We start from the raw sequence: 26,891 nt of genomic DNA on the forward strand, positions 1-26,891 counted from the left end.
AGCCAATTTCACATGAGCATATTCCAGATGCAAGTTCTGTCTCAACAATGGGTCTAAGGACCCGAACTAACAGTTTCCTTGGAATCTATGAAGCTGTCAGTTCAGATCCTTAGACCCACAGTCAGGCCGCAACTTCCATCCATAATTTAAATTCACATTATTTGAAATCAAAGCAATTTGGAAGCCATGCAACAGATTGGTGTATTTGATATGTTTCTGGATGAGAAAGATGCTATTAACATGCTCAAATAAATTTCTAGTTGTATGTTAGGTTAAAGGGAATTTAGAGCGATACTGTTAATTCTCTGGTTAAATTCCTTTAAACATTTGCAATAGTCTAAAGGGAAGTGCAGCTAGAAAATGAAGTTACATTCTTGCCTATAGTTGCTTGCTTCTCATAGTTATGGTGGCACTGGGACAGTGTACAATGAGCACTCGCTAAACAGTGAGCGCGCTGTAGTCAGTCTCTCTGCTCCTTGATTAACCTCCTGCTCAGCACACACGCTGCAGAGCAAAGTGTCAGTCAAGGAGTGGTGTGCGTGATTATGGCGTTCTCACTGCGTAGTGTGCGCAGACTGTTCACTACCCCAATGCCGCCCCTATGACTGAAAGCAAGTGGCTCCTATTAGACTGCCACAAGTTTAAAACTGTATTTACCTGCAGATTATCACTATGGCAGCATGTAAATACCATTTACAATATAAGGACACATTGCAATTGGGGGATATATCAAAACTGGTGCACAGAAAGAGTATAGTAATTGCAACCTCAATCTATAAGATTCCAAGTGTAAATAGAACCCTTTAAAACATGTAAATTTATTGAATACTCTTAAAAACAGGACCAAAAATTCCCATGTATACGGTGAGTGTATCTGCAAGACAATTGATAAAACTGTTCATAACCAAGCATCAGTACGGTATTTGGGGATACAAGTATAGATATAATTCAAATGATACCCCAAACCAATAGTCTGTTTTGAAACAACAAAGGAAACTGTTCAATGTACTAGTCACACTGACCATCAGTGCTGATTATTTTGATTTACTTATACCATCAACACCCAGGAATCAGTATACCGTGGATGACACAAAAATCACAGATAAAACAGCAATGCTGTGATTAAACAAAATAGGATAAATCAAACATGATCCCAGGTGATATCACAATCATCGGAGCCTATATTACCCTAGGATAGATGCTAAGCTGTATCTGCCTAGCAGCGGAAGTTGGCACCCTAGATAACGGGATTTGGCGCACCCATTCCACTGCGGCTATCCCTTACGGGCCCTTGTTGCCCTTGCTATACATACAGGTGCTTCTCACCAAATTAGAATATCATCAAAAAGTTAATTTATTTCAGTTCTTCAATACAAAAAGTGAAACTCATATTATATAGACTCATTACAAACAGAGTGATCTATTTCAAGTGTTTATTTCTGTTAATGTTGATGATTATGGCTTACAGCCAATGAAAACACAAAAGTCATTATCTCAGTAAATTAGAATAATTAACAAAAAACACTTGCAAAGGCTTCCTACGTGTTTAAAAAGGTCCCTTAGTCTGTTTCAGTAGGCTCCACAATCATGGGGAAGACTACTGACTTGACAGATTTGTATTGAAGAACTAAAATGATGATATTCTAATTTTGTGAGAAGCACCCGTACATGACAGAAAATAAACTGATCTAGACAACATAATTCCTAAGCAAGGATGGATACACATGGTACGCCGAGAATGTATAATATGGACTTATCGTACTGATAGATGTTCATACTGTCAGCCCCATTTTCTACCTCTACACGTTTCACCAACGGTGGATCGTCAGGAGGCCTTTATGGAAATAGTAGAGCTTCATCCTATTTTGTTTAGCCATAGAATTGCTGTTTTGTCTGTGAATTTTTGTCCCATCCACGGTATACTGATTCCTGGGTGTTGATGGTATAAGTATATCAAAATAATCAGCACTGATGGTCAGTGGGACTAGTACATTGAACAGTTTCCATTGTTGTTTCAAAACAGACTATTGGTTTGGGGTATCATTTGGATTATATCTATACTTGTATCCCCAAATACTGTACTGATGCTTGGTTATGAACAGTTTTATCAATTGTCTTGTAGATAAGCTCACTGTATACATGGGAATTTTTGGTGCTGTTTTTAAGAGTATTCAATACATTTACATATTTTAAAGGGTTCTGTTTACACGTTTTGCCATTTCCCTTTATTTGTTCATTAGTTCGTATGTCCTAATCTATAAGTTTCCACCTTATTTATCAAAGGCTTTTTGGAAAATAAAAGAGGCATCTCATCACAAGGAAGACAATCATCTCTACAACCTTGATGCTAGTGTTTTTCCAAATATCAGATTTTCAAAGAATCAAGCATTTCTCTTATTTTCCCTAAATACTTTAATTTCTTTTATCAACATATCCTGTATTTTGTGATATTATATATATTTATTATTCAAATATTTATTAATCATACTGCGGATTACTGCCATCTTTTGTTTGGTTAAAATACTTTAGACAGTTGATGAGTCTTTATGTATATCATATTTGATGCTATTACTATCTAGATTGACTTAAAGGGAATCTGTCAGCAGGTTTTCGCTCTATCATCTGAGGACAGCATGATGTAAGGATTAAAACACTGAATTTAGCGTTAGCTTTCTCTGCTCTGCTGCATGCTACATATAAGAATTCTGATTGTGTCACAACTGCAGCACCCAGTAAACTAAGTGATACATCGTTGGAATCAGGGGCTCTTTTCCTACATTATGCTGCTCTTAGATGAGGTAGCAAAAACTTGGTGACAGATTCCCTTTAACCTTAGGACCTGCTTTATATGGCTTTCTGGATATGTACCAGATCTGTTTTCTGTACCACTAGGCCACTGATATAACTGGTCCTAGTCTGTTGTTTTTCTAGTTATATCAGTTTTTATATATTCTTTTGATTACCCTTTGAAACTTCTAAAGCTATAATTTTATATACAGTACTTTTAGACAGATATGGAAAAAATGCTGCAAAGTAACAATCCTTTAAAAAATTAAGTTTTAATGGTTTATTTTTATTAATTAGAAAAATGCCAAGTGAATGAATAAAAGAGAAATCTAAATCAAATCAATATTCAATGTGGCAACCATTTCTCTTCAAAACCAAATCTTCTAGGTACACTTGCACATAGTTTTTAAAGGAATTCCGCAGAAAGATTATTTCAAACATCTTGGAGAACTAACCGAGATCATCTATGGATGTAGATTTGTGCAAATCCTTTTGTATCTTTTTGTAATCCCAGACAGACTCGATGTTGAGATCAGGGCTCTGTGGGAACCAAATTATCACTTCCAGGACTTCTTTTTTTTGCTGAAGATAGTTCTTAATGACATTGGCTGTTTGGGGAGGTTGTCCTGCTGCACAGACCCCTACTTTATGGTATTGCATACTGGATAACTATCAGCATCGAGGACACCATTAATCTTGTCCAAATTGCACACTTGTAAGAAACCTCCGCCATGCTTCACTATTGCCTGCAAACCCTCATTATTGTACCACTCTCCAGTCCTTCTGTGAACAAACTGTCTTCTGTTATAGCCAAATATTTCACATTTTGTCTCATCAATCCAGAACACCTGCTGCCATTTCTTTGCACCCCAGTATATACTGTATCCTTTCTTCCGTAGCTGATTTGCTTGCCCTTGTTTCCATGTCAAAGGTATGGCTTGGTCACAATTCCTCCATGAAGACAACTTCTTGCCAGACTTCTCCGAACAGTAGATGGGTGTAGTTGGTTCCCAATGGTTGCTGCCAGTTCTGTGCTGATGGACAGCATATGATTTCATCAGTATAGCTACCTTGTGTCTTGTTGCTGTGCTCAGTCTTGCCATGGTGTATGACCTATGACATGTAAGTGTCTTCCACAACCTCACCTTTGTAGAAGAGTTTGGCTGTTCCTCACCCAGCTTTAAGTTTCGCACACAAGTGTCTCTGTTTCAGTTAATGACTATGTTTCAACCTAAATATGAAAATGATGCTCATTTTCATTATTTGTGTGTAATTGGTTACTCATACATCTGATGATAAAAATCCCTGACTTTGTGCAAGTATACCTAGAAGAACTGATTCTGTTTTGAAGGCTAAGGATGGTCATACCAAATATTGATTTGATTTAGATTGATCTTTTGTTCATTCACTTTATATTTTGCTAATTAATAAACTATTAACACTTCTATTTTTTAAAAACATACTTTGCAGTAATTTTTCCATTCCCACCTAAAGCTTTTGCACTGTATTGTGCATATTGTGTATTGTGTATTGGGAATTTTTGTCTCCTTTTTGTTGGTACAGTTTGTTGTTGTGTAGAATTGTCCCTGTTGTGATTTAAGTGATTCTTTGTAGGTTAATAAATGCAATTGTATTGTACAAATCTAATCAAACAATTAAATGTAAATTATTTATATGATCTGATATATATATATATATATATATATATATATATATTATTTTTAATTTATGAAAAATATACCCACCAGGCCTTCTGCTCCAGGTCCAAGAGAAGTGACAGCAAGATCATTTCCATTAGGGTCAAAAGCATTAATCTCAATACCCCAATTATTATGTGGCTGCTTGAACCAGTTTTGTAACACATGCTTAAAATCAATACTTTGCCAATGGCCTGTACGTGAATGTAAGTCAATCTTCAGAGATCTAATGCGAATGTGTTTGCTGCCTTCTTCAGATATAGGCTTCAGGCGCAGGATCTGCAGGTAGACTGTGGAGGTGTGCTGCACAGGACGCAGATAAACCCATAATTGGGCTTTTACTACCTTGGTGAACATAATTTTGGGGCTGAAGTTAAAGTAGCAGCAGTGAGGGTTTCCATCCAATCTCACAACTGGGTCAGCTGTAAAAGGAAGAGAAAGAGTAGTCATGAGTGAAAGTTAAGAATGCTGCTACTTTAGAAATTGTAACAAACGTTTACATTTTGATCTATGACTTTCAACACAAGTTTTATTTCTCTAAAGCATACATGTCAAACTCTGGCCCGTGAACCAAATCTTGCCAGCAGCGTGGTTTTATTTGGCCCATGACACCAGAACCACCAACCCTATGTGAGGCCCATTATTCTGTATGGAGGGCTTTGTGGGGCTCATTATTCTGTATGGAGGACTATGTGGGGCCCATTATTCTGTATGGAGGGCTTTGTGGGGCTCATTATTCTGTATGGAGGACTATGTGGTGCCCATAATACTGTATGGAGGACTATGTAGGGCCCATTATTCTGTATGGAGGACTATGTGGGGACCATTATTGTGTATGGAGGACTATGTGGGGCCCATTATTCTGTATGGAGGGCTTTGTGGGGCTCATTATTCTGTATGGAGGACTATGTGGTGCCCATAATACTTTATGGAGGACTATGTAGGGCCCATTATTCTATATGGAGGGCTTTGTGGGGCCCATTATTCTGTATGGAGGACTTTGTGGTGCCCATTATACTGTAAGGAAGTCTATGTGGGGCCCATTATTCTGTATGGAGGACTTTGTGGGGCACATTATACTGTATACTGGTTGGCCCGCGACTTTGTCCAAGTTTTTCATTTTGGCCATCTGTGTGTTTGAGTTTGACATCCCTGCTCTACAGGGATCGCAGTGAAAAACCTTAAGTGGTACTTTAAGTGATCTCAAACAATGTAAATTTACAAAGGGCACTGTTGCTTATATTATCCTCACACTTCTGGCTTACTTAAAGGGATTTTCCCCTTTCAGAAATCTCCGGTCCCCGGGTGCAGTTTGTTATAAAAAGACAAACCACAGTTTACTCCCCATCCCTAAACCGAGTGCTGAGTCTCCGCTGATGCTCCCATTATCAAGTATTGGCTGTTGCAGACAATCAATGAGCTCAGTTGTTCTGAGTGGAGAGTTCCATCTAAATAAAGTCAGCGCTGCAGCCAATATCCGATACTGGTATCACCGGCAAATACTTAATGCTGGACCGTGGGATGGAAAGTAAAATACAATTTGCTTTTTTATAACAAACTGTGCCTGGGGTCTATGATTTTCTTATTTACTTTTATCAAGTTTCAGACTCAACAAATGACACCCTGTGTAACAATATCCAAGAGTCCCCATCTGTTCCTGTAGTCCTCCTTAAAATCCAAAGAGAGAAATGATCTAAGCAGAAGTGGCATCACAAATTAGTCACTGGAAACTTCTATCAATGCTCACTTTTCAGCTTTTGGGCAAAGTTCAAATTTAAGGAAGCACTCCCATTAAAAGGTTTATCCTCTTAATATATTGCAGCCTTCATATTATATAGCATTGTGAACTTACAATTGCTCATTTTGCCCTTTTACCCAATTAATTCTTATCCTTTCCATTAGGTCTATGACATCACATGTAAAAACTGACTAGCTGAATCGTTCTAAGCTCTATGTAGAAACAGGAAATCTCTTTCCGTGCATTAATCATCACTATAAAAGTCCCTGGCAGGGGGGAGCGGAGCAGCTGGGTTAGGAGTTGAAGTGGGAGATGACTCATGCAAGAAAAAGAGACTTCGTGTTTCTAAATAGAGCAGAAAAAGGAGAATAATTAACTGGGTAGAAAAGGAAAATGAGCAATTGTTATATAATATGATAATTGCAATATATTAAGAGGATAGAAAATTTCATGGGAGTGCTTCTTTAATGTAATTTCCATACTTATCCCCGTTAACCCTAAGAGTGCCAAACATTATTCACAAAAGAAATGCTTTTCAAACTATGTAAACTATTCTATTGCTAATGTAAGATGTCCAGCTGCCACTAACATTAGAGAAGAAAGAACTTTGTAGAAATCAGATTTTTATCCAATACATGTATTAGATGAAAAGTAGTTTACTTATAACATATATAATTAGTTTTTATGTATTCCAGAGGGAAACATGCTTCATACAATGCCTGTTTAATTATTTTGCTATTTTCAATAAGGAAAAATAAATTAAAATTGCATGAAGACATAATGAATCAAAGAAAAATAGCAATTAGAGCAATTCATATTAATTGTCTGTAGCAGGGGTCTCCAACCTGTGGCTCGGGAGCTACATTTGGCTTGCGGGCCCATGATGTGTGTCTCGCGGCTGGCTACCAGCTTGGTGCATTAACACCAAGTCTAGCAAACAACTATGAAGAGCAGATCTCCAGATTGTGAATTTTGTGAGTAGCCCTGCAAAAAAGAGCAGATCTGAATGTGCATATTCTGGCCTTGGGGGTTTGGAGATAATTTAAGCATGGTAGGCAGGAGACAGGATGATGATAACTGCCAGAGGAGGTGCTTGAAGCTGGATGCACCAGTGTGGTGGGAGTGATTGATGGGAGAATACTGAATGGAGGTATTGTTTACTGTGGGAACCTCTGGATCTTGGTGTACTGCCTCGGTGTGAATTCTGTGGAAAAGCTTTGGCTATCATTATACCAGCAATAGGGGCTCTGTGTGTCACTACTGTGAGGGGGGCGGGAGCTGGATGTGGCTCGCAACTCTCTCTTAGACTTAAATTCTCTCAAAGCTGAATGTGGCTCTCAAGGTTAGAAAGGTTGGGGACCACTGGTCTATAGAGTAGATAGTTCCTTGTCTCTCTTTCATCCTATCATCAACACCCTTCTCCACAACGGGATTGCAGGATGCCAACTGGATGTCTTGGCAGTCCCAATGAAGACCACCAGGCCTTCATTTTAGTACATTTAGAAAGCCATGGGCAGGGCTTAAAAAGAGAATGATGATAGGTTAATTCTCTATTGTATCATTAATTGCAGGTTCAAGGCTACTAATGGGACTAAACAGAAATGTAAATGAAAGGTTTTTTTAAAAAAAAAAATCAAAGTATCTTGAAAAAAATAAAATATAAACATTTAAATCATCACTTTTTTTCTCATTCCACCTAACAAAGATTTTTTTTATTTTTCAATTAATTATATGATAAATTAAAAGGTGCAAAACCACAGAAAACAAACACTCATATGGCTGTATTAACGGAAAAATAAGAAAATTTATAGCTTTTGGAAAGTTAAACGGGGGGAGGGAGAAAAAGGGCTATGGCATCCAGAGGTTAATAGCCATTAAAACATGCTTAACAAGCCCCATCAGCAAGTTACTGAATGCTTTATTAGCCCCTACATAGAATGCTTAACAAGCGTACACATCAAGTCTATGAAACAGTGCTACAGTAATACAGCACAGCAAAATGATGTACAGCAAATAATAATTTCCTTATACTGGTTACAGCTACTGTAAAACTCAATATACATTTACAATCAGTCTTTTCAGTAACAGAGAGGCTTGGGATGTATTGCTGGAGCTGGCTTTAAGCAATGATTCTGAACAGTTTGTTTCTATAAAGGCTAAACAGAGTATGACAGGTCGGGACAACTGGTAATCAAACATGAGAAAATGCATCCTGTACTTTTGTCCATGTAATAAAATCACTAGGATAAAGATGCTGATGTAAATGAACATGGCTCGCCGTGTTACATGGTTTTCTTTTCACTTACATTACGTAAGTGATACTGTCCTATATCACCTAATAACCCTCACTTTTTTTTATTTATCTAGCTTTTGCAATCGTTCTTCCCCCTTTCAAACTTATTTCTCCACTTCTCCCTCCTTATTTTTCTATGGCAGCGATCTTAGTGGCACCAGTTTTTCAAGAGACGGAGCCCCGAGGGACAGACTAAGGGACATCTGTTTCTAATAAAGTTTCTAGTGCAGCAGGCCGTTTCAGAGCTCCCCGAGGAGTAATGAACACTGGGGAACAGAGCCAGAATTCCTCCAGTATGGAGCCAAGCCAAACAATCAACTCATCAAAGCCTAGAACCAAAGACAAGAGGAGAGGGCAAGGGAGGGAGGGGAAGAACAGAAATAGAAATGTAAAGCATACAGTACGAAAGTGTAAAAAATTAAAGAGATAGGAAAAAAGAGGAAAATTAGGGAAAGAAAGTAAGAAATACCCAAAGAGTTTGTAAGTTACAAAGATGTGCAAATGAAAGCAAAAAGACTAGAATGAAATATATAGCAGAGAAACGGAAGAGAACAAAACAACAAACTACAGAAAAGAAAGAAAGGTCATTAAAGGGGTTGTCCGATCTAAAATTACAAGTTTGCAGTCACTCTATGTGACTGCAGACTTGTGAATCCTCACATCACACACACTGCACACTGTTAGGATTCTCCGGTACCAGTGCCAGGAATGCCGGTCACAATCTGACTAGATGGACGCAGCCTCCTTCAATGCAAGTGTATTGAGCAAGGCCGGAAACAGTCTAGCTGGAATGTGGCTGGGAGTATGCATATGCATAGCGGTGACACCGGAGAATCCTCTTAATGCGCAGTGTGTGCGATGTGAGGATGCACAAGTCTGCAGTCAATGTGACTGCAGATTTGTAGTTTTAGACCGGACAGCCTCTTTAAATAAGAAGACAAAAACAGAGGAAAAAATAAGAGGAAAAAAATAAAGGAGCAAACTGAGTGAAAGTTTGTTTTCAAGGAAAGTGGGGAGTGAAAGGAGAGAAATAAAGGGAGGAAAGGAGTAGCGTATGAAAGTTAGATTAGTAGGGAAGAGGAGGAACAGGAAGGAAGAAAGTAGAGAAGGAAGAAGATGGAAATTAGTAAATTGTAAACTGTAATATGATTTTGACAAAAGAAAAAAAAACGAAGCCGGCACATTCGTAAGTAAATCCTACTTTATTGATTCCTCCATTAAAAAGTTAATTGTGTTGCTTCATCATGAATGCCTCTTATGCGTTTCCGGCAGCAAATTTGGTGGTGAGTCCAGTACCAATGTACCCTTTCACTACTGACAGTAATATGGTTTAGATAACCAATATTGGCTTCCTATCTGCAGACACTACATTTTTATTGTTGCCTTATCATTGTGCATGTAAATTACATTGTACTCTATTGACTAGTTAGAAGCAGATGGATGTTATATATTTCTTTGTTTAAGGGCACTCTCTCGCTTTGTAGGAGTGTATATGAGGAAGTCAGGGAAGATCGCTGTCGGCCAAACGACAAATACCTCTCATACCTAGTGCAGGACGCAATAAAAAGGGAGTGGGAGTGATGGGAGACTTTTAGATCTACTTTTAACCAATGGATAGGGCAGAATATCAGATGTGCAGGTTAGGGATCAATTAGGTAATAGTGACCAGATAATAAAATATTTTCACTTATCCTTTAATAAGATGTTTAGTAGAGGGGCTACAAAACAATGACCCCTTACTGACATGAGGGGTCTGCTGAATACCCCCGTGACTGTCATTACTCCTGTGAAAACCAGCCTGTAGCTGGCGTTCATAGGACATCGTGATTTTCACTGTACATAGGAGTGGTGTTGCACTTCTATGTATAGCACAAGCGAATGGATGATGGGAGCTTCAAGTGCCTTAAGATGACTAAAATACAGTAAAAAGTGAAAAAGAAAAGTTTTTAAAAATATGAAAAAATGTAAAAAACACATAGTTCAAATCACCCTTTTGCCCCATAAAATAAAAAACAATTAAAAAAATACACATATTTGTTATCACTGTATTCGTAAAAGTCTAGTCTATCAAAATATATGATAAATTAATCCAATCCGTGAACGGCGTAACGGAAAAAAAATTTGAAACTCCAGAATTACTTTTTTTGGCTGCCGCAACATTGTAAAAAAATGCAATCAGAGGCAATCAAAACATTGTATCTTCCTCAAATTTGTATCAGTAAAAACATCAGCTCAAGGTGTGAAAAATAAGCCCCAGACCCTGAAAATTGAAAGCGCTAACAGTCTCGAAAAATGAAGACACAACATTTTTTTTTTTCCCTGCAAATTTTTAAATTTTTTTTTTCACTACTTAAAAAAAAAATATATATATATATATACGGTACATGCGTATTTGTACTTACCTGTAGAATCATATTGCCAAGTCAATTTAACTGTAAATTGAACATGGTAAATAAAAAACCCAAAAAACAAGGGAAGTAATTTTTCCTTTTTGACTGCGACTTTTATTCCATTTTTTATACAATTTTTGCAGCCCCTTTTTATTGTGCTCCGAATATTCTATAACCTAAGGTAAGAATTTTTTCCCCTATAGGGGGAAATTAGCATCTGCTTCATGGGGTTATTGCCTTCCTTTGGATCAACATATTAGGTCATAGCGTGAACTTCATAAATGTGTGTGATCTTTCAACCTTAAAACTATGAAAAGATCTAATATCAATGAGAGTATTAAACTTCAAATTCTTCAAAATGTATCACTTACTCTTCAAAATGTATCCATTACTTTCATTAGTGTCTCAGGGGCCTCAATTAAGCCATTGTTCTTCAAGTCGCTAGTCCCATTGTGTGGATGGGGGTAGTAGCCCCAGTGGAGCCGTCACCACAAGGGGTCTCACTTGCGATCCCAGGTGAGGGGCTCAGCCACAGGAAAATACCTCCACCAATGTACAGTTAGCTTTGGGGGTGGGTGTTTCCCAAAGGCCAGGCTTGGGGTATTTAGGACACTGACAAGGAAATGGAGGTGTTGTTGCTGGCTGGAGCTGGATACATGTGCTATGGTCGTGGTATCCGTCGTCTGGAGGAGAATGGACAGTGACTACAGATTATACCGGCGGGAGATACAAAAGCTGTGGGCCACCCAAAAGTTGGGAAACAGTGGGCATCGTCTGGAACAGGGGCAGTGGAATTACCGGCCCTGGGTTTGAATCTAGTGGACTGGGGACATTGTATTTTGGCCTTCTACCTGGTGTTGCTGTAAGACCATGGACTTAAGGAATAAAAAATAGTTGCATCGTTAACCTGCCTAGGTGATTATTACAACCCACAACCTCATATCTTCACAAAATCAATGATGTGGCCTGAAATATATTCCTGATTGTTACTTAAATTATTAATACATATACTTATTAGGTTTAATTGGATATCTATTATATTACGACTAAGTTGTTCTATAACCATATTTTGAGTTTCATCTTAATTTACTTGTTGTAATACTATATATTCTATATATATTGTTTATTCAATTTTGAGTTCTCCTTCCCTTTATCCATTTTCCCACACCTATCCTTTCCTCTCCCGTCCCCCATATATTCCTCTATTCCCTAACCATATCCCTACCCCTTGAACTGTTATAAAATGTTAATAAAAATTATTGAAACACAAAATCAATGATGTGATAGATGTGAGATTTGTTTTAGATCTCCAGTGAAAAAATCTCTAAGGGTTACTTGGAAGGGCTGGGTGCTCTATTCTGCACTATTCCACATTGATTTAGGAAATGGAAGTTTAGACTTACACCAACCAATAGCATCTTCTGACACATAATGTGAAAAAAAAATTATTTACTTCCTTTGGATTTTCCATTTATTTACTTTGAAACCAAAAAATACACAGAGGCAGTATATGACTACCATTATAGGTTAAGAAAAATTTCAGTTTAATAAATAAAATATTTTCAAGAGAAGTAAGAAATAATGCTACCACCAGGGCAGAAAGTAAAACTTATTTTGCAAAAAAGTCTTCAATGACTTAGTCTATTACTAAAAAGGTAAAACAAATATAAATTCACAGTCAGTTCTAAGCTTGTAAACCCATTTTGAAATGGGGCCCAAATGTTAGATGATCTGTATTCTGTATCATGAGAGATTAAAATATTTGGGGAGATTTATCAAGACTAATGCAAACATTTTTACAGTAGTTTCTTTTCCTTTGGAAACTGAAAGCAACATTCAGTTGTCTGTTGTTCTCCTTTACCTTGTGTTTTCGTCTATTTTACAACATACGCCAAGACTTCAGTAAAATGTTCTGCATATATCATGAGAACAAATAAAGCTTTACATAATGGAAGCATTTCTTCTCAATAAGTTTTCATCATTTAGTTTAAATATATTTGGCAGAAACCAGATTTCACCCTCATTTAAATATTTTAAGCTTTTTGATTTGTCCTTGTTTTTGTATTTCATGTTAGTAACAAATGCGTTACCAAAGCAATTTCTAAGAAATTCTTTTATAAATATGCATATGTTGACATTACTATTTTTATGTGCATCGTTACAATATTTTATTTGCTAAATGAAAAACATAAGGCAACAAGCAGCATGCTGTGTAAAGCTCCATGGAAGCAGGAAAATACTTCATATAATTAAATTTATTTTGGGAAAGTACTGAATGATTTTAATGTGTTATCTCATTGTGTAAATCTTAGATATAAATGAAATTATGTTTAATTTAATAACGCGATAATTTCTCTTTTCAGACATGTTATTTTACAACAAAAAAAATCACAATAAATGCATAATGCATAGTTAATGGGGTTGTCCGGGACTTTTGTATTGATGGCCATTATTTGATTGATGGGAGTATGACACCCGGAATCTGTTCCCAATGCTGATGGTGGCCGGATCTGCTGAGTTACGGAACTTGACAGTATAGCTCTGTTAACGGAATGGCCGAGGCTGGATGCTGTAGAACCACCCCCTATTTGAATCAGTAGGGGGCAGATGTGCAGTACCTGGCTATGCAGTTGACGGAGCTGTGCAGCTCAGCAACTCAGCACATCCAACCACGGCCGGCACTGGGAGCAGCTGATTGGCAGAGGTGCTGGGTCACATCCCCACCAACCAGATATTGATGACCTATCCTAAGGATAGGTTATCAATATAAAGGTTCCAGACAACCCCTTTAAATTATCTGGAGCCTTTTTTTAATCTTTCTGTTTTTTCCTCTGATTCCAAGTTCTCTCTTCATTTCTTTAAAATGGATGCCAAACTCTATGCACAGTATTATTTGGTAGTCTGAAACCCTTCCTCCTCATGGCCCATCCAAGAGCAGCAGAGGTTTCTCAGAACTACAAAAAGCATATTGTTTATGACATAGCCAAAGAACTTGGTAGCCATTTAAAAAATATGAAGAAACTACAACTGGTTATAAAAGTTAAAGGACCAAAATAATACTCCATTTAACTATCACTTTTATGACAAGAGCCTCCTGGAATTCATATGTAACTACAAAGAAAAAATCATGCCTTTAGCCTTATGAATCACTTAAAACCACTGCTCATTTTTGTTAGTTTTCAAAAAAGGATTAATATCTATTACAAGCCTTTTCCACAATCTCTAGAAAAGAAACAATGGATTACAGTACCAGTTTCTTGGTGAAAAGAAGGATACACGTGCACAGTCTTGCTTTAATGAAATAAATGGAATTTATATAAACAGTTTATTGAGCTAAATCTTCAGTAAAAAATTGGGGACATTTAACGGATGTACTTATGCAGGTTGTTGTAATTATGATAATTTTATAACACACTATAAATGATGCATGTTTGAATTATTTCTTGTTTTCCATTTTGTCTGCAGGATTACCAGTCTTCTTTCTCAGTGAAAAGATGCTCATACATGCTCATAGTCAATGGAGAATAGCACATACCACATATCCATTGAGAATGGAGGTGCTGAATATTCTCATCAAAATTTTTATCCTCTTAATGTATTGTCATCATATTATACAGCACTGTGTACTTGCAATTGCTCATTTTGCCTTTTTACCCACTTAATTCTTCTGTTTTCCATTAGGTCTACGACATCACTTGATTAAAATCTGTAGAAATAGGGAGTCTCTTTTCCCTGCATGAATTATCAGTCACTGCAAAAGTCCCAGGCAAGGAGGAGGAGGGAGCAGCCGGTTAGGAGTTGAAAAAGGGGATGCCTCATGCTGGATAAAGAGATTTCCTGTTTCTACACAGAGCAGAAAAAAAGAGAAGAATTAACAGGGTAGAAAGGCAAGATGAGCAATTGTAAGTACACAGTGCTATATAATATGATGATTGCAATATATTAATAGGATACAAATTTTGATCGGAGTGCTTCTTTAAAGGCAAACACTTCAGCCCCAATTCATCAAACAGTTTCTACCATAATTTTGGCCTAACACTGTTTAAAATGTTGCAAAAAGTGTCACTGACCTTCCAGGGATTGATATAGCTCCTCCGACAGTGCTTCACTACAATATCATATAAATAAAAGGAACATGTAGGATGAAGGTCTAGTGTAGACTGAATCTTCACATTTTTTGTTTGGGTTGCACAATAAAAGGAATTCCACTTTCAAGATAAATAAGAGTGTCGGTTTCTTTCTATTTGAATGCTGCGGGGTGGTACCCTACCCCTGGTCTCACCGAGATGGATTGCCATGCATCTGATAAATCTAAATTCTAGGGTTCAGATATTAGTAGAAAAGCTACCAATTTTCCTGGAACATTATGTTATCTGATTTAGGCTGAGACTGTGGGATAATCTGTGAGAACACATGATTTACAATAAATCAATTATTAGAATAATGATGGAAATGACCAAGTGAGACTAATGGGTTGTTTAAGCTAACTAATCGAACCTGATTATTTTTTTTCCTTGTGGTTTTCAGCTGGGAGACTTTGACAAATAACCACATTAGTATATCAAATTCTTCTTCTCTGTGTGTCATCCTGTCTTCTTTTATGTGTCAATAGTCAATGTCAAGCCTGAAAAGCATGGGCCTTTCTTACTGGTAATCTGCGTGAAATGTAAAGATCTAAACAGCAAGTCATTTACATGGGACAGAAGAAGAGATAAATGTATTACAACAATTTTCTTGAAGCTCGTTATATTCTTACCCTATGTTGCTAAAATTCACAGTAAGACAGAGTCCAGAAGCATCCCGTGAATTGGGCTACATTCCTTTCTATGTTTATTTCTTGTTTGTTTTTGCATAACTAAGCAAAACATAAACTCAAAGCTGGGACTTGAATTCCAAATATCCCAAAGACAGCTTCCCAAGCCCTTTTCTAATCCTTCTTATTATTATTTATTTATAATTTTTTTCATTATTCTCATTTTTGCAAGATATTACATTTTAAAGCCAAAATTTGTTTAAACATTATAGTCATGAGAAAAACGTAAATCATCTCTGAATATTATGATCATTAGAAGGTCTTAAAATGAGTTAAATACAACCTAAGATGCACAACAGCAACACTTATTTAATAGAGATGAGAGAGCACCAAAATGCTCGGATGCTCGTTTCTCAAAGCAAGCAATTTCTAATGCTCAGATGCTCATTTCGAATAACGATTATAATGGGAGTCAATGGGAAATCCAAGCATTTATCCGGGAGACCCTAAAAGGAAGTCTGGGTGGCAGTGAAAATGTTGAAATGGATGGAAAAAGTGCTGAATGGAAGAACAGCATGGGGAAGACCACTGAAAGCATCTCCCAGATCACTGCTGAGAACAAAGGTGTCACACTTTTACTCCACTTTAACGACTCACAATAAAACATTCAAAATCAATGAAAAATTGGAGTTTACATGAAAAAAATGTAAGAAACAGTTTTTCCTGTATGACGATTTGCATATAAGGCAAAACTGAAAAAGGATTTAAAAAATTAATAATTTAAGTAAACCAAATTTGAATTTTTTATTAAGAAATTGGAAATGTCAGTGTAATTTATGAAGGAAGCAAGAACTGCCAAAAATTAGGGACGCAGAGTGACTCAGATACACGCTGTATTAGACATAAAGGAGGGCCTCATACAAATTCTGTTCAAATTGTAATGTAGTGGTACTCCTAGACACCTAAAAGGCTATGCACTAAGTGCAAATCCTGCCAAAAATTACAAGCAGGGTCATCCATACACCCTTGACGACACCAACTGGAGTGCATCATAAAAAAATTAAGAAAGTGTAGCTGTGGTGCTTCTACAGTCATAAAGGCTTTGCACAAAGCGCAAAGCCAGGAAATAATTATACCATCCAGCCATCCATAGACCCTAGAAGGCAACAACTAGCAGGCCTCATTCAAATATTGAATATTGAAACCACTTTATGTACTGCTGTCATCTGGTGGTGTGGAAAAGTGGGGGCTAATCCAGGCTTTGTTCATTTTTATGAGAGGGAGCTTTTAGCATTCTTTATTGACAGGCAAAAGTGCCTGTCAGTTATGACCCCCCCCCCCCCGGCGGCACTAAAAACCCGCTCAGACAAGACGCTAGCGGTAGGGCAGCACAACAAGGCATAGAGGGACAGTTCATGCGTTCCTGCCAGGTGTCCAGATTTTAGACCCAATAGTTGAAAGTAGCAGAGGAATTAGGGAGTAGGCTGGTTTGGTCAGCCAGGTATTGCTTGACCATCTTTGAAAACTTTTCCCTCCTTGTCAAACATACCTTCAGGCACTGGACGCTTAGATGGTGTCATGAAATTGGCCCAGGCCTTTGACAGTGTACCCCTGCTTCTGCTGTGTGTCTCCCTTGCCTCTCCTCCCTGGTTGAGCAAGAAAGCTTGCCACCTGCTACTAGCGTTGTCTGATGGGAATTTTTTTTTAAGCTTATTTTCCACAATGGCCTTCTGGTATAGCACCATTTTAGAAGACTTCTCCTCCTCAGGAAGAAGAGATGCAAAGTTTTCCTTGTAGCATGGGTCTAGCAGGGTAAATAACCAGTACTCATTTTTGGCCAAGATGAATGTAACTTGAGGGTCACGGGAACAGCAGTGGCACATAAAGTCGGTCATATGTGCCAAGCTCCCTACACTTCCCTGTCTTCACCATGAAGATGACTCTCCATCTCCTCCTCCTTCTCCCTCTCTTCCTCCTCATTCCCATCCTCAGCCCATCCACGTCGGAGAGAAGGGACGAAGGTTGTGGGGGTACTAGCCTCTGTTGTGCTAGCCACCAGCTCCTGTTTCTCCTCCTCCTCAGCCTTCACCTTCTCATTGTTACCCAATCTGAGGTGAGCAGATGAGACGAGGCTTGGTAGTGTCTCCCTGTCTCATGTCTTCCTCCATCTCCACCTGGTCCACATGCATAGCTTCATGTTTAATCCATTTAAAGCCCAAAACGTATTAATACGTATCTGTGCCCTGGGCTTTAAGAGCCTGACACGTATTAATACGTCTTTGCGATCGGACCCACACACAGGCTGTGCAGGCGCGATCGCCGCCGGGTGTCAGCTGATTGTCACAGCTGACACCCGGTGCTATGTGCTGGGAGCGGTCCCGCACCGGCGCTGACAGCCTGTATAGCACAGGGATGGTGCTGCATTCCTGTGCTATACATGCAATCAGAATAAAAAAAGTGAAAGTCCCATAGTGGGACAAAGAATAAAAGTAAAAAAAAGTGTCAGAAAGTGAAAAAAAAATAAAAAAATTTGTAAAAATATGAAAAAATAAATAAAAAAAATAATCCACCAAAGATAAAAATATTATGTACCCATCAATAAATATTATTATGAAATAAAAAACAACAATAAAAGTACACATATTTGGTATCGCCGCGTCTGGAACGACCTGATGTGTAAAACTGTCCCTCTAATTAACCCCTTTAATGAACACAGTAAAAAAAACAAAAAAAAACAAAGCAAAAAACATTGCTTTATCATCATACCGCTAAACAAAAAATGGAATAACACACGATCAAAAAGACGAATATAAATAAAAATGGTACCACTGAAAACGTCATCTTATCCCGCAAAAAACAAGAACCATACAGCTCCATCAGCCGAAAAATAAAAAAGTTATAGCTCTCAGAATAAAGCGATGCAAAAAAATAATTTTTTCTATAAAATAGCTTTTATTGTGTAAAAGCGCCAAAACATAGAAAAACAATATAAATGTGGCACCGCTGTAAACATACTGACCCTAAAATAAAGCTACCTTATCAATTTTACCACACGTGGAACAGCATAAATTTTTAAAAAAAAAAACAATCCCTGAATTGTTGCTTTTTGTTTATTCCTCCTCCCAAAAATCGGAATAGAAAGCGATCAAAAAATTTCACGTGCCTGAAAATGGCACTAATAAAAATGTAAAGTCATCCCGCAAAAAACAAGCCATCACATGACTCTATCGGCCAAAATATGGAAAAATTAGAGCTCTCAAAATATGGCGATGCGAAAACTAGATTTTACAAAAAAATGCGTCTTTTAGTGCATGACAGCTGTCAATAATAAAAATCCGATATGATTCTGGTATCACTGTAATCGCACCGACCCGAAGAATAAAGTCATCTAATCACTTATACCGCACGAGGAACGGCGTAAAAAATAAACTCTCGGGTTAGGGTTGTGTTAGGGTTAGGGTTGGGGTTAGGGTTGGGCTAGGGTTAGGGTTGGGCTAGGGACGGGGTTAGGGTTGGGCTAAGTTGGGGTTAGGGTTGGGCTAGGGTTAGGGTTGGGGTTAGGGTTGGGCTAGGGTTGGGTTAGAGTTGGGCTAGGGTTAGGGATGGGCTAAGGTTGGGCTAGGGTTGGGCTATGAGTAGGGTTTTTTTCAAAAGTAAAAAAAAAAAGATGACGATATTGCGACTAGTGTTGAGCGCAAGTGCTCGCTACTTGAGTTTACATCGGGTGCTCGGGTATGCACTGAGTATCGCGGATGCTCGGGTGACATGCTCAAGTCTCCGCCCCATATGCTTCACGGCCAAAAAAACCTTGCAGGGATTGCCTGCCAATGCAAGCGATCCTCGCATGTTTTTTTTTTTTGGGGTGTATAATAACCGTGAAACATGTGGGTGGGGACTCGAGCAAGTCACTCGAGCACCCACGATACATGGTGCATACCTGAGTACCCGATGCAAACTCAAGTAGCGAGAACTTGCGATCAAGACTAATGACAACTTACTCAATATGATGACCTAATGTTATCAAATTCTGTGTCATACCTCTGGGTTCAAAATGTTTACTATAGCCCTTGATAAAATCCTTGAGGGGTGTAGTTTCCAAAATGGGGTCACATGTAGGGGGTTTCCACTATTTAGGCACATCAGGGGCTCTCCAAACGAGACATGGTGTCCGCTTTCGATTCCACACAATTTTGTGCTCAACAAGTCACACAGTGCTCCTTCCCTTCTGAACTCTGCAGTGCGCCCAAACACTGTATTTTCCCCACATATGGGGTATTGGCGTACTCAGGAGAAATTGCACATGCAGAAGCAGCACAGGCCCAGGGGGCGCGTCAACTTTGGCGTAGTCGGCAGGATTTCGTGCCCGCAACCACCGGGTACTGCGTGCCTGAAAAAGACTGTTAAACTTACCTGTGGTGAAGATTCCCGCCATCCGACGCCATCTTTTGCCTTCTTCCCGCCATCCGTGGAGTTTTCCCGCCATCCGACGCCATCTTTTGCCTTCTTCCCGCCATCCGTGGAGTTTTCCCGCCGTTGGACGCCATCTCGAGGACGCCGCGCGGGAAGAAGAGGGGCGTGGACTCCGAAAGCGCGCGAGAACTGAAGCCCCGCCTCACGTCCGGACGTTGCGTAAGGTCCTGGAAGGAACCCAGCAGATGCCGACGTCACAGGAGCGCGACGGAAGGTCCTCAACCCTGACGATCCACTGCGGAGCCGCGGCCTACGGAAGAGGATCATCGCAAGGTAGGCCACAGTCCACTAGGGGGGAGGAGGATGTCGGATACGGAGGAGAGCTTCACTGCCACAGCCACCGCCAGCACCACCGCTGCTGCGGTCATGCCTTTCACCATGCCCTACATCCCGGGGGCAGCCTGGCTACCCCAGTACTCAGGGGAGTCACATACCCTAAATGACTTCAGAGAAAGGCTGGATAGCCTCTTCCAGGTGTACCCCCTCACAGAAGAGCAAAAAGTGAGCATCCTGGTGGCTCAATTAAAAGGGGCAGCCCAAAGGGAGGTAAAGTCCTGGCCACTTGGGAGGAGGAGGACTGTCGCAGAGATACTAGCCCGGCTGAAGGACAACTTTGATACCCGTACCTCAGCCGAGATCAAGCTTAGATTCTACGGGTGCAAGCAGCGAGCACATGAGAATATAAGGGACTATGCGCTAAACCTACAAGAGGCCCTGAGAGCCATTAAGCAGGCCGACCCTGACGGCGTGGGAAACGAAGACAAACTGTTGACTGAACAATTTATAGAGGGTCTACATTGTAATGCCCACCGAACCCAGTTGCGGGCCATGGCCTTACAGGACCCTCATCTGGACTTTGCACAGTTCAAGGACAGAGCCATCCGGGTGCTCCGAGAACCGGCACCAGGTGGCGCTGTGACCCACAAACGCCCTGCTACCACTTACCACCAGGAGATGGCGCCCTTGTCGGCAGGGCCTGTGGGAGCTGATGCGCAGGCTTTAAACAATGACCCGGCTACAGACCTGCACCATCAGGTCAAAGAGCTAACTAAAAGCGTTGCCGCGCTAACCCGAACTGTGCAGTCTTTACAGGTTTCTACTCCAGGGAAGATCCAGCTGGCATCCGGACCGGAGGATATCCCGTGGCGCCGACCAAGGAGGACCCCACCGGCCAGAGGAAGACCCAGCGACCGATACAACGAGGACGGACAACCCAGCTGCCGCCGCTGCAATCAACCCGGACATATGGCAAGGTACTGTCCTTTAAACTGGCACAACCTGGGGTAGATGGCCAACCCCTAGGAATAAGATCACCAGGCCCATCGAACTGGCGTGACAAATACGTGGGAGGACGTCCAGTCTTGCCTGTGGTACTGGATGGCATTCCTATGAGTGCCCTACTTGACACCGGGTCACAGGTCACCACCATCCCGTACGTGCTCTTCAAGCAGTACTGGAATGACTCGGATATAACCCGCTACCCAGACGACGACTTGAGTATCATCGCCAGCAATGGTCAGCCCGTGCCACAGATCGGATTTAAAGAGATGACCACTAAAATCGGTAAAGTCGAACTGGCAGCACAGGGACTGATCATTGTAGACATTGACAAGCGCGAGAGTCACCCAAAGATAACTCTAGGAACTAATGTGATTGAAAATTGTCTTGCAGAGGTGATTCTCATTTTACAGCAGGTTGCCAAGAACGCCAGCTCAGGCCAGCAGCGAGTGCTCCAAAAAGAGATCCGGGCACTGATGCGACGGCAACAAGTGGAACTCTCCGGTGGTGAGATAGGTAGCGTGAGAATGTGTGACCCGTTCCCTATTGCCATGCCCCCAAAAAGTGAGATGATGATTTGGTGCCGGGCAGCTATTGGTCTCAGAGGTAGAGACTACCAAGCAATGGTAGAACCCGTCTACTCAGACAGTAGGCCCACCATTTTGACAGCACGGGGGGTGGTTGATGTACGCCATGGGAGGGTGCCCGTTCGCATAATAAATATCGGGAAGAGGGAAGTGTACCTGCCCCGGTATGCTACGCTAGCCAAATTGTATACCATCAACCAAAATTCTGTACAGTCCGTGGAACCCTTGCCTCCATCTCATCCAGAGGAAGGTAACGGCTCTAAGCAACAAATGGAGGACTGGTGTCAGCAACTGCATTTGGGTACTGACTCCACTCCCTCACACCAGAAACAGGGAGTCTATCGGGTGGTTCGAGAGTACGAGAGAGTGTTTAGTAAACACCCGCTAGACTTCGGGCGAGTAAAGGGGGTAGAACACCACATCCCCACGGGAGACCATCCTCCCATAAAGGAGAGATACCGACCCGTACCCCCTGCACACTACCAACACGCCAAGGGGATGCTTAGAGACATGAAGGAGGCTGGGGTAATCAGGGATAGCTGTAGCCCCTGGGCAGCTCCACTAGTCTTGGTTAAAAAGAAAGACAACACTATGAGAATGTGTGTAGATTACCGGAAAATCAACCGTATCACACACAAAGATGCGTACCCCTTACCAAGGATAGAGGAGTCTTTGGCTGCTTTAAAATCTGCTAACTTCTTCTACACTTTGGATCTCACTAGCGGGTACTGGCAGGTTCCTGTAGCAGAGGCGGACCGGGAGAAGACCGCATTCACCACCCCGATGGGACTTAGCGAGTTTACCTGCATGCCGTTTGGACTCTGCAACGCACCAGGAACCTTCCAACGATTGATGGAATGCTGTCTGGGACACCGGAACTTTGAGACGGTCCTGCTGTACCTGGACGATGTTATAGTTTATTCCATAACCTACGAGGACCACCTGAAACACCTGGCGGAGGTGTTTGAAGCCCTGGCAAACTACGGTCTGAAGGTGAAACCGTCGAAGTGTCACCTGCTAAAACCAAAAGTGCAGTACCTGGGACACGTGGTGAGTGCTGACGGAGTGGCCCCCGACCCTGATAAGATCACCGCGATTAAGGAATGGCCAAGACCCTCCAGCGTAAAGGAAGTGCGGCAGTTCCTCGGGTTGGTAGGCTACTACCGAAGATTCATTCCCGGTTTCACCAAAAAGGCAGCTCCTATGCAGGACCTCCTGATAGGCCAGTCCAGGAAGGCCAAGAACCAGAAGCCGCCCTTCAGATGGGAGAAGCTGGAAGAAGAGTCCTTCCGCCAGCTGAAGATGGCCCTCACGGGGGATGAAATCCTGGCGTACCCTGATTACAGCCAGCCCTTTATCCTCTACACCGACGCAAGTAACATCGGGCTGGGAGCCGTACTGTCCCAGATCCAGCAGGGGAGAGAACGGGTAATTGCTTACGCCAGCCGAAAACTGCGACCCACCGAAAAAAACCCTGAGAATTACAGCTCATTCAAGCTAGAGTTCCTGGCAGTGGTGTGGGCAGTCACCGAACGCTTTAAGCACTACCTCGCCTCTTCCCGGTTCACCGTGTACACGGATAACAACCCGTTGACACACCTGGACACTGCAAGACTCGGTGCCCTGGAGCAGAGATGGATGGCCCGCCTGTCCAACTATGAGTTCACGATCAAATACCGGGCAGGACGCTCCAATACCAACGCGGATGCCTTGTCCAGAATGCCAAACCTACCGGACGTAGGGGAAGATCCAGGGGAACTGGAAGAAGTTGAACTCCCCGCGTTTCACCGTCATGGGACTACCCAGTATTCCCACCGTGTAAGGGGTAAGCAATCCGCTACGTTCAACCCCTTACCTCATTACAACTGGGCAGAAACGCAAGACAGTGACCCCGCCGTCCGACTGGTGAAGGAGATGCTGACTCAGCCAGATGCCCGCCTTGACCCAGACGCTCCGGAGGAGACCAAGCAACTGTGGGCTGAGAAGAGTCGACTGTTCCTTTACAAGGGGAAGTTGTGCCGCAGAATGGTTAACTCCCGGACGCATGAACTGGTCTGGCAAGTAGTGGTGCCAAGAAGAGACGCGGCAATGGTACTGGAGGCATACCACGACGGAGCTGGGCACTTCGGATGGAAGAAGCTGGAGTTCCTGCTGCGCGGGCGGTTCCACTGGGTAGGCATGAGAGGAACCATCGAGAGGTGGTGCAGAGACTGTGGCCCATGCAACCTAAGAAGGAAGGACCGTGCCAGCCAGAAGACTCCCCTGCAGTCCATCGTCACCAGGCAGCCATTGGAACTGGTAGCCTTGGACCATGTAAAACTGACCCCCAGCAGAAGTGGCTACGTCTATGCGTTAACCATCGTGGATCACTACTCCCGGTTCTTGGTTGTAGTCCCCGTCAAGGACTTAACGGCTCAAACAACAGCTAGAGCCTTCCAGCAGCACTTCTGCCGTCCACACGGATACCCAGAGCAGGTGCTGACGGACCAAGGACCTGCCTTTGAAGCGGAAGTCTTCCAGGAGTTCTGCACTCTGTATGGCTGCCGGAAGATAAGTACAACACCCTATCATCCGCAAACCAATGGACTCTGCGAGAAGATGAACCAGGTGGTGATAGACCTTCTGAAAACATTGCCCCTGGAAAAACGCAGTCTGTGGCCTGAGAAACTGCCTGATCTGGTGGACCTATACAACCACATCCCTGTAGGTTCTACCAACTGTACCCCGGCTTACCTAATGAGAGCAAGACCTGGTAAGCTGCCTGTTGATCTGGATATGGGAGTCCTGACGCCCGAGGACACTTCACCAGAAGCAGACTGGGACACAGAGAGGCAGCAGCAGTACCGGAAAGTACAGGAGAGCGTTGAGCGAAGTCTCTGTCAAGCAAGAGAAAGACAGGAGAAGACTTACAACCAGCATGCTCCCGCTGTTCCCCTGGTACCTGGAGAGCAGGTCTTGAAGAGGAAAAGACGGCTCCACAAGTTGGATGACCAGTGGGAGAAGGACCCGTACACCGTACTGCCATCAAGCCATGAAAACCCAAAAATCTGCACAATCAGTAAGGATGGAGGAGAAACCACAGCCATTGTCTCCCGAGATCACCTGAAGAAGTGTCCCGAGCAACTACGAAACCCTGAAGAAGATCAAGAAAACCCTCGACCCGCAGAGGAAAGGGAAGAGATGGTCAGTACTGTACTCGGAGACTTCCCTCGGTCTTGGACACAAGTAAATGGCGCTGTTGTGGTACCCGTCCTCACCTTCCTCCAGCCAGCATCCCAAGTGCCTACGGAAAAACAGGTAGAGCTGGAAGAGCAGCCGGTCCAGGAGGCAGAAGACCCCACACAAGCAGACCAGGAGAATCGACCCTCTGCTTATAGTGAGCCTGCCGTGCCCCTAGTGAGCCAAAGAGTCCGTAGACAGCTGCCCAGCTTACCTTTGACAGCTCCTACACCCTGTAGCTCAGGACCGGTCAGTAAGCTCCGTAGGTCTACTAGGGCCACTAGAGGCCAGTTGCCCGTACGTTGGAGGATCTAAAGTGTTCAGACTGTTTTATTGGTATTTACCTGTTTACTGTTGCTTGTAAATAATTATGTTTTTTCTAGTTATTTTATAGGTGTCTTTTGTGGATTAACCGGAACTCTGTTGTATATATGTTTGGAGCGTAACCCAGGAACGGACTAAAGACTGTTAAAGACTCGGGGCAGAACAGACCCCTACCTGGTTACGGCTCCCTGTTCTTTGGTGAAATGGACATCCTTTTTGCTTCAAAAATTGCACCCGGTTGCGGACACGCCGTGACCACCCTAATGTGTTTTTCCTTATTGTATTGCTCCTGTTTATACCCTGTTATGTTTTCAAAAATATGTTTAGTCCCGGAGTACTAAATTTTACTAGGGGGGAATGTGGAACCCCAGGGGTCTGGTTACCACAGTAATAGCAATATTACGTCTGTGAGCAGGTGGGAGGTCTCCTGGTCAGGAATCCTAAGCATGCAACATCTCCTGCCCAGTCCTGGGAGGGGAAGAACTTCCCCTATATAAACTGGGGCTGAGGCGGGGTTAGGGAGAAGAAGAGGAGTCCCAGACAGAGACACAGTCTGGTCTGGAGTGGAGCTGATACAGGGAGAGCAAGATCAGGAGCTCTGTGGGAGCAGTGATAAAAGGGGTCAGAGACTGGAAGCTGTAGAGCTCGTCCTGACTGAAGAGATCTCACCGGACACGGAGTCCGAGGCTGTGGGGATTGAGCCATACCCAGCAGCAGAAACCGACCGGCAGGGGATTTCAGGTCCTCTGGCCAAGAAACCCGAAGGCACGGTCACACGCAAGGGACTAGCACCGCTGTCGTGGAGCGGAGGCTACCAGAAGGCCCCGAGTCACCAGCCATACGGGTGAGCACCACACGGTACACTCAGGGACGTGGGCTACTTTTACCCGCTTCTAGCAAGGTAGCCAGGAAGAGTACAATTAGTGGGGAGGCCTACAACTCCGCCTGGCCAGGGGAGATCCTATCTGCTCACGGACTGACCAGGCCCCGATCGCTAGCCAGTACTCCCGGGAGGGTCTACCTTTGCCACCAGTAAAGACCCTGAACTACACCGCACCGTCTCTGAGTGGTTCCTGGTGCCTGCGAGCAATTCCACTATCCCCATCATCCACGTCCGCTGCCCTGAGGCCATACCCCTCCCGTTGGGGGTTATACTATCCACGCTGCACAACCGTACCACCGGCCTCAGCGGTCTGCCCTGCAGCGGCGGTTTCATAACCGCATTCAACGGGTGGCGTAGTCGAACACTATAACATCTTATACTAAACTCCGCCGCTTAGTTTGACACCCTGGGCACGGACCGGGTCACCGCCACGAGGACTACTATCCCCAGCAGATCCGGCTCCGGGTATCCC

At 42.3% G+C, this 26,891-nt stretch overlaps 1 protein-coding gene across 1 annotated transcript in view; it reads right to left on the reverse strand.

Moving 5' to 3' along the window:
* Positions 1-26,891, reverse strand: part of GDF11 (growth differentiation factor 11) — a 394,104-nt gene that overhangs the window by 4,100 nt on the left and 363,113 nt on the right. The window contains exon 2 of the mRNA XM_073663697.1: positions 4,533-4,906. Coding sequence (XP_073519798.1) covers positions 4,533-4,906 — 374 coding nt within the window. The remainder of the gene's footprint in view (positions 1-4,532; positions 4,907-26,891) is intronic.

The sequence above is a fragment of the Phyllobates terribilis genome, unplaced genomic scaffold (genome assembly GCF_046119375.1).
Source record: "Phyllobates terribilis strain yellow unplaced genomic scaffold, ASM4611937v1 Scaffold_2__4_contigs__length_985480577, whole genome shotgun sequence".
Taxonomy (NCBI): domain Eukaryota; kingdom Metazoa; phylum Chordata; class Amphibia; order Anura; family Dendrobatidae; genus Phyllobates; species Phyllobates terribilis.